This window comes from Triticum dicoccoides, chromosome 5A (assembly GCF_002162155.2).
Source record: "Triticum dicoccoides isolate Atlit2015 ecotype Zavitan chromosome 5A, WEW_v2.0, whole genome shotgun sequence".
NCBI lineage: Eukaryota > Viridiplantae > Streptophyta > Magnoliopsida > Poales > Poaceae > Triticum > Triticum dicoccoides.
The window spans coordinates 551590436-551599026 of record NC_041388.1 but is presented as its reverse complement, the minus strand read 5'-3'; the positions used below and the strand labels follow the sequence as shown (position 1 = coordinate 551599026).

The window sequence follows — 8591 nt, the reverse complement described above, 5'->3', positions numbered from 1 at the left end:
AAAAAAAAAACCAAGAGTGTGGATTCTATTATGCGTGCTCAGATTAGTGTGGATTTATTTCTATGCATTTTCAAGAAAGCGTACGGATCTATTGGTTTTTTTTCCTAAAAATGCTTTAACGAATTATTTCTATGTGCATTTGGTTCATCTTGTGCTCGTCGCCTACAAAAATCTACAGTTCTGATTAATTTCATTGTTATACATACACCCCTAGTGAACTTTCCGGCCTTTTTTTCACTTACAACTTTATGTTTTATTATTTGCGCAGAAACCTGGTTATTTTTTCCCACAAAAAAATAAATAAATAAGAGATCCTGCTATTTTCCCTGTATTTTATCAAATTTCCACATATCTCTGTACCTTCCCTCTTTCTCCAATACGAAACAACAAATTCTTTTATTTTCAGTTGGAAAAGGCAGCAATGTTTTATTTTTAGTATTTTTCTTACATGTCCTATTAATGTAGAGTAATTTCCTTTACTTTTCTAAGCACTGTTTAGTGATAAGTGACTGTTGGTTTCTCTGCTCACCACAATTTCCTGTGAGCTCATTTGATGTCGAGTAGGGCCTACCCTTCAGTTGCATAGTATAGGATCGGACGTGGATTTGGTGAACATGGGTGCGTACGCACCCTTTATGAATAGTAAATTAGAAAAAATGCTAGAAAAGATAAAAGAATCTGAATTTATTTTGTAATATACATAGTCAATCGGTATACTCGCATACGAAGCTTCACGAAGAAATCACATCCGTGGTAATCTAGGCAAAAATGACAAAATTGAAACTAATCGAAGCTATATTTAAAAACACTGTTTAATGAATAGTATGGTCGCATTTGTATTTTCTTCACTAAGAATAGCATGGGTGTCAATACATCATGAAACTTCACACGTGAGTAAAATGGTTGACTAAGGTTCATACCGCGAAATTTCAGAAATTTTTAATTTTTTCTAGTATTTTTTGTGAATTTACTATTCGCATGGGTGCGTGCGCACCCATGTTCACCTTTGTATTTTCGTTTTACTTGGGACTAGGCACTCTGAGCCTATAAACTTGCATTTCCTGTGTTTACTTTGCATTTTCAGTTTTCACACCACAGTGCATTTATTCAACTCGTATTTGGGTTCTTTTTTTTTTGGCGAGGGGACTCGTATTTGGATTTATGGTGGCTGGTGGCCATGTTCTCCAAAAAATGGAGGGCTAAATGATCTCGTATTTGTATTTATGAAGTAACTGTTTTAGGAACACTACTACGGTAAAGAAAAGAAAAGAAAATTACCAAATTCAGATCCAATGAAACCATTTTCTGTTTTACGGAAAACAGAGATCTCCTTTATTTCTTTTCCACAATAAGAAACCATTGCAGATCCGATGTAACCATTGTAGCTTTAGCCTTGAGAACATTTTCAGTTTGACTATTGCCTCCATGCTATTTTGCAATTTACCTGTTTGATTTGATAACTTGATACTACAGTCTACAATTTTGCCATCAAGACTGTTGAAATAACTGTGACTCTGCCAAACTTGTGTGTTGCTACATGACCTTGTTTTCTCAAATCTCATTGAAGTTTTGGTATATATATATTGCATTTCAGATTAATGCACTTGATTCAGCTGTATTTGCTCAATATCACATCCATGTTAATATTTTATTCCTCAATAACTAGAACGCTGAAGACAATGACTACCCTGATGGAGTAGCACCTTCATTGGAGTTTCTAGTAACATCAACTGACATCACCAGATCTGGTGCATCGTCAACTTTACTCATTTTCAACAATGAGAAGGGCTTCTCTCCATCCAATATTCAGTCTATTTGTGGTGTGGGCAAATCAACGAAAAAAGGAAACAGGGACAAGGGGTACATTGGAGAGAAAGGTGAACCTTTGCAGCTCATGAATCCTTTTGTGTTAATTTGGCCAATTTTAAGCATTTTACCTTTTAATGTTAGAACTTCAATTTTGTTAGCGCGTCACCGGTTGGAACTTTCCCTGTCAAACGTTATGATAGCTGCTATATATCAAATGACATATAAGATGGGCAGAATTCTATTTAGCACTTAATTTAGTGCTTAATTAGAATGGTGATGGAGCAAATATTCTCATAATGTATATGTATTTTGCAAAACAAATTGGGTGCAGCATGCACAGTATTGCTTGAGATGATTTGTGGTGCAAGATATCATGCGTTCATTTCCTGACACTCAGAAACAGAGATGTGTGCATGTTTTGAAATATTAGTGTAAGAAAATAGTACTGACTACAAAATATTACCACTGGCCTTTTAAGATCCATTGTATCTAGAGTAAGACTCATTATTTATCATATATATTACTGCATCAAATCTTCTTGATGTTAAGTTGTCACTTCTGTATTTCACTATTGTCTCAAAAGTGTGTGGATCTATTTCTTTCTTAGCCTTGCTAGGTAAAGTTTAGTTTCTGGTAGGCTCCTAAAATTCTTCCTTTTCATGGCAAATTCATGCACATGGCACATCAACTTTATTAACAATTTTTTTCCCCTCCTGTTGTATGTTTCTGATTGAAAAACATTACCCTTCATCAATAGCTTACTGAAGCAGATCCATCAAATACAAACTTGGTATAAATAAAATTAAGCATGGGTCACTTTACTTTTGTTTTTAAGGCATGCTGGGCAATTGTTTCCATTCGTAGCAAGATACGATGTGCAAAAGATACATAGGCCCATATAACAGTTTTAGCCATTTCATTTGAAGAGTTAGTCTGTGGTTATGTACATGCTTAACGTATATGTTCCACTTATATTGAAACTCACAATTTGTAATATCAATGTCTCTTTTTATGTAGGTATTGGATTCAAAAGTGTGTTCCTGATATCAAGCCAGCCCCATATATTCAGTAATGGGTATCAAATCAAGTTTAATGAGATGCCATGTCCAGAATGCAATATTGGATACATTGTCCCGGAGTGGGTTGAATCCAGGCCTAGCCTTTCAGATATCAAACAGACATATGGGTCTACCAGAGACCTTCCAACAACCTGTATCGTCCTGCCTTTGAAGGATGAGAAGGTCACTGCGGTGAAGCAGCAGCTGTCAAGCTTGCATCCAGAAATGCTACTGTTTCTGTCAAAGATCAGGCGGCTTTCTGTCCGTGAAGATAACGGCAACGCTAGAGGCAGCACTGTTAGTGAGATTGCAATATCGAGTGAGAAGAACTTTGAAGTGAGGAAGAACATGCACGCGGAGTCTTACACGGTCTTTTTATCTGCTCAAGAGAATGAGAGTGAAGCAGAGTGCGGGTACCATATGTGGAGGCAGAGGTTCCCTGTCAAAGCAGAGAACAGGGTGGACAAGCGTACTGAAATCGATGAGTGGGTCATCACCCTAGCCTTCCCTCTTAAGGAGCGACTATCTCGTGGGAAGCAGCTATCCCCTGGCGTATATGCTTTCCTTCCCACGGAGATGGTAACGAACTTCCCCTTCATCATTCAGGCTGACTTCCTCCTTGCATCGTCAAGAGAGGCGATACTATTCGATAGTCCATGGAACAAGGGAATTCTGGAGTGTATCCCAAGTGCATTCATGAATGCCTTTGTAGCACTTGTCAAGTCCAGAACAGATGCACCAGCAATGACTATTCCGTCGATGTTCCATTACCTGCCAGTCAGTCCTTCGCTGATCCCTTTACTTGAGCCTGTTAGGTCTGGCATCAAAGAGAAGGTTCTCGTTGAGGATATAGTTCCATGTGAGTCTCACGCTCCACAGAAGATGTTTTGCAAGCCTTGCGAGGTTGCGCGGCTCAAACCAGCATTTTGGGATATCCTTGTCAAGGCGAGAGAATCTGGAGTGGACCTTAAGAACCTGTCAACCCATGGAACCTACATTCTCAGCTCTCATTTCGACAAGAGTGCATACAACAGTGTTCTTACATTTCTGGATGTCAAAAGTGTGAGCCATGAATGGTATGCAAAATGCATCGAGGGGTCTAATCTTGTCAGCAATGTAGATGAACAGCTTTATCTTGAACTTGTATCTTTTGTCGCAGACAGTTGGCAAAGCTTTTCCAGTACAAAGATGATGCAAATTCCTCTGCTGAAGTATGTTGACAGGAACAAAAATGTATCTGTCTGGAGCATATCTAGAGCTAGTCAGTGGAGTGATAGACTGTGTATTGCATCTGATCGGAAGTGGATGTCATGGCTTATCAGCTGGAACCAGGAGTTTCCATCTTCTAACCGGTTTTTTGTGCCTCCCAGTACACAAACAGCTCTGCAAGGTTTCGCGCAGAAGGAAAAAGTGACATACTGGCTTCAGAGACATGCAAAAGTGGAGATTGTATCTGTATACACTTACGGGGATATTGTGGTCAAGTCCTTGAACTGTGATCGAAGGCCTGCCATCGCCTTTTCTCACTTTCTGTATCATTCATCCAATAAGAACTACATGGAGAGCTATCAGTTAGCAGACCTGTGTTGTACCATGCCGGTAATTGACAACTATGGCAATGCAGTTACGGAAAGACAAAGCATTCTAGTTCCTGCAAATGGTAGCAAATGGGTTGGACTGATGGGCACAAACCCATGGAGGAATGAGAAATACATCGAACTGTCAGCAGATTACAGGTCAGCAGGTCATTTCGCCGGGTACTACACACCGGCAGATCGGATCTTGGATTTTCTCAAGACAAAGATGCAGGCCTCGGATGTGCCGTTCATACACCCTCCAAATGCAAGTTTCCCGACAGTCTCATCACCTCTGACTGTGGACAATGCAATCTTGCTACTGCAATGGATAAGGAAATTGAAGGCAAAAGGTGTACAACTACCAGCTAGTTTCTTGGCTTGTGTGAAACAAGGAAGTTGGCTGAAGACATCAGTCGGATACAAGCCCCCGGCTGAATCATTTATGTCCAGTTCCGAGTGGGGTAATCTCTTGCAAAATGGGTCTTCCTGTGTTGATATACCAATGATCGATCAACAGTTCTATCAATACAAAATGAATGCATATAGGGAGGAACTCAAGGTGATCGGGGTAAGATTTGAATTTGGGGAGGCATCAGCTTACATCGGCAGACGGCTCATGTCGATGGCGGCAAGCAATATGCTGACCAGACAGCATGTATATGAGCTGCTTCGGCTGATTCGGTTTCTTCAACAGAAGGTTCTGTCACCAAGTGAACTAGTCAACAGCGTGAAAGATGGACAATGGATGAAGAGTACTCTGGGCTACAGGTCCCCTTCTTGCTGTATCATATATGATTCAGACTGGGCAGTTGCATCTTGTATCAGTACCCAGCCATTCCTTGATGTTGGATTCTATGGCGAGTCCATCCTTGACTACAAACAAGAGCTGAAGTTGCTTGGTGTTCAAGTTGGGTTTGAAAACAGTGAAAAGACTTACAAGCTTATAATTGATAATTTCAAGTTCAGTTCTTCATCTATCACTTCTGATGCTACTGCACTAATCCTCAAGTGCATCCGGTATGCTAGCCCATGTGATGATTTCTTGAGGAAGCTCAGAGATTTGAAATGGTTGAAGACCAATGTGGGATTCCGTGCTCCTAGTGAATCTTTTCTTCTAGATCCAGAATGGGAGTGCCTGGTAAAGGTGTTCGATGGAGTTCCTGTAGTTGATTCTGGATTTTATGGCAGTAAGATAAGCCCGTACAAAGAAGAGTTGAAGAAGACAGGGTTGATCACAGGATTTGACCAGGCATCAAAGGCTATAGCAAACATTTTCAAGCAGATGGAGAAGTCATCGCTTACAAAGGCGAATGTCCTGGCTCTGCTAGCATGTTATGGGCAGCTGAGAACACACAACCCAAATCCTGTTGATCTTTTCAACTCCATGCGAAATGAGAAATGGGTGTGCACATCACTGGGATTTAGGTCACCTTCGGATGCAATCTTATTTGATGAAAGTTGGCAGTCTCTGTCACCCATTGCAAAATTACCTTTCATCAATGATGGTGACTCTAATGGTGGTTTAGGCAAAGAGATACATGGTTACAAGGCTGAGCTGAAAGAACTAGGTGTTACAACAGAAGTGAAAGCCCATGGTGCTAGGTTTGTCATCAATGGTCTCAAGATTCCTGCAGACACTGCAGATATTTCTGCAGCCACCGTGTTGTCGTTGCTTGGGTCTGTTAAGAGCTGCTTGGCCTGTATGGCAACATTGCCCAAGGAATTTATGAAGGAAATCACTAGCTGCAAGTGGTTGAAGACAACACTTGGATACCAATCTCCTGATGGATGCATACTCTTTGATCCCAAGCAGTCTTCCATCTGCATAACAGATGGCCCTTTCATCGATGAATCTTTCTATGGTTCAGAGATCGCCTCATTCAAGGATGCACTGGCGGCAATCGGAGTAACTGTGGATGTCAGATGTGGGCATGGCCTTGTTGCTCAGCATCTGAGGAGCCACAAAGAAACTGCTACCATTTCCAGGATCTACTTGTACCTCAAGGAGTGCAGCTGGGAGCCTGAGAAGAAGAACAAAGAGGGCACTGACTGGATTTGGATACCAAATAAAAGGGGAAGTGGAGAATGGGTGAGCCCGCTGAGCTGTGTTCTTCATGATCAGAACAACCTCTTCAGCCAGCAGCTGCATGTCCTAGACAGATACTATGATGACAGGAAGCTGCTGGAGTTCTTCTCATCTGTTTTCGGCGTGAGGCATGGCCCTGATGCCGAAGACCACTGTAAGCTCTGGAGCGCATGGGAGAGCTCTGGCGGTGAGATATCCGTAACCAATTGCTCTGCTTTCTTGCAATTCATGGCAAGGAACTGGAGCGAGAGCATGGAGAGGCTTTTCTCTGGCTGCGTGAAGGTCCCAGTTTGCACTGATGGGAAGATCATCTTATCGCAGAAGGAGGACGTGTTCATTCCTGACGATCTGCTGCTTAAGGATCTGTTCGACAAGCTTCCTCGACAATCCATTTTTATCTGGTACCCTCCTTCTGTCTCTCGAGCAAGGCTCAACAACATATATGGCAGCATCGGTGTTCAGGCAGTATCCAAAGCTGTCAAGAAGAGCGATTCTTTTGTCACCTTGGGCCAGGATGGCGGTTGCAAAACGGTTGCTGACCAGCGTGAGGTGATCAGTGCCGGTCTGCTCCAGATAGTCCTTGCCTTCCTTGCTGATCCTGCTCTGGACATTTCCTCCAAAGAGCGGCACGCGATGGTCTCATCTCTGCTGAATGTGAGCGTCCTGGAGACCAAGGAGCCGATCATGGTGGGGTACCGCGTGAAGCTGTCTTCCGGAGAGGCTGTGGACGTGGAGGCCAGCCGGATGATCAGGTGGGAGAGGGAGAGCTCAAAGCTGTATGTTCAGCAAAGCAATGGTGCTGGTGCTGCAGCTGGTTACAAAGAGAAGATCGAGTTTGCGACGAACTTTGCTGACGAGATAGCCCGAGGACTGCTGTTTGAGACGCCAGACCGCATCCCTTCGCTTGCTGAACTCGTGAAGGTCGGCAGCCTGGTGGACTTCCAGGACGATGCTGTCAAGTACCTGCTGAAGTCGAAGAATCTGCAGCTGTTCCCTGAAGACGAGGCATTCCTGAACGCTGCATCACTAGGTCTGTCCCTCCCTGACAAACTCAGAGAGTTCATCTCACTATAGCACGTCTGAATTTTTCCCTAGTAATGATGCCGCTGTATACAGCTCCAATCTTCTTCTTTATGGACAATATAGGTGGCAGCAAGAAATGCTAGGGGTCTTCGGATTTCGGATGCTCCGTTGCGATTAAATGGTGAGGACAATTATTTTGATTCTTTTGGGCTTGGGCATGCAGGATGCTGTTCATATGCTGCAATGGAGCCTGACATTTGTCAACTTTTCCTTGACACAGGCTGTTGATGGCCGCAGTGGCAGGGAGAGCTTTGGTGGTGCTGCGTTATCTGGAGCATTATCAAGAATGCAAACTAAGTGCTTCATTACTAGCATCTCAAGGCAACTTGTTGCTTTCAGTTCAGCACTAAACTAGCTGCTGTTTTGCTTGCTATCGTAGTAACTTGTGTGGATCTCTGTCTTGTGGGCCAGAATCTGTTTAATTAAGTGTCTGAGACTTCTTAATGCTCTTGGAACTGATCCTAGTTAGTTATGCTGTCTCTGGTTACCTTTGCATTAGTATCTGTTGTCTGGGATGAATGCTGCATGCACAGTTCTTGTTGGTTAAATTTAAGGGAATTTGTGACCGCCTTTTCGAACCCTGGGTGCTTGGTACCAGGTTGCTGATGACTGTGCTTCGAATGTGGAAAAATCAGCTAGCTCTGTTCAGCCGGTGCACTTTGATTTACTGAATTACGGCTTTAGTTTTCATTGATAGTTCATTCGGGAAGCCAGGGTTACCTCTGAAGATCCAAGTAGTTGCTTAGTAGTTGCAGAGTGAGAAGATTAATTGATCATGCTCACGGCCATTTGCTTGCTTGCAGTGCCTTTTAACTTCGAAAAAACAGGACGATGTATCAGTTTCCGCACAAAAATTTGAACAGTCTGTCAGGAATAAATAACTGACGGACCTTGATCAAAATCCTTTCAGTTTGCTGACGTTGTGTCGGCCAGGAAAATAAACTTGGCGTCAAGTTTGTTTGAGTTTGCTGATGCAGT

The 8591-nt window shown here is 42.6% G+C and overlaps 1 protein-coding gene across 2 annotated transcripts in view; it reads left to right on the top strand.

Annotated features, from left to right (window-relative positions):
* LOC119302733 overlaps positions 1-8191 on the top strand; it is an 8552-nt gene extending 361 nt beyond the window's left edge. Inside the window, exons 2-5 of one of the 2 annotated variants that reach the window (XM_037579782.1) lie at positions 1667-1877; positions 2827-7560; positions 7677-7734; positions 7834-8191. In XM_037579782.1, the coding sequence (XP_037435679.1) occupies positions 1667-1877; positions 2827-7560; positions 7677-7696 (4965 nt within the window). In that variant the 3' untranslated portion in view covers positions 7697-7734; positions 7834-8191. Of the gene's footprint in view, positions 1-1666; positions 1878-2826; positions 7561-7646; positions 7735-7833 lie in introns of both variants that reach the window. The other variant, XM_037579781.1, reaches the window with a different exon arrangement.
* The last annotated feature ends 400 nt before the right edge of the window (positions 8192-8591 follow it).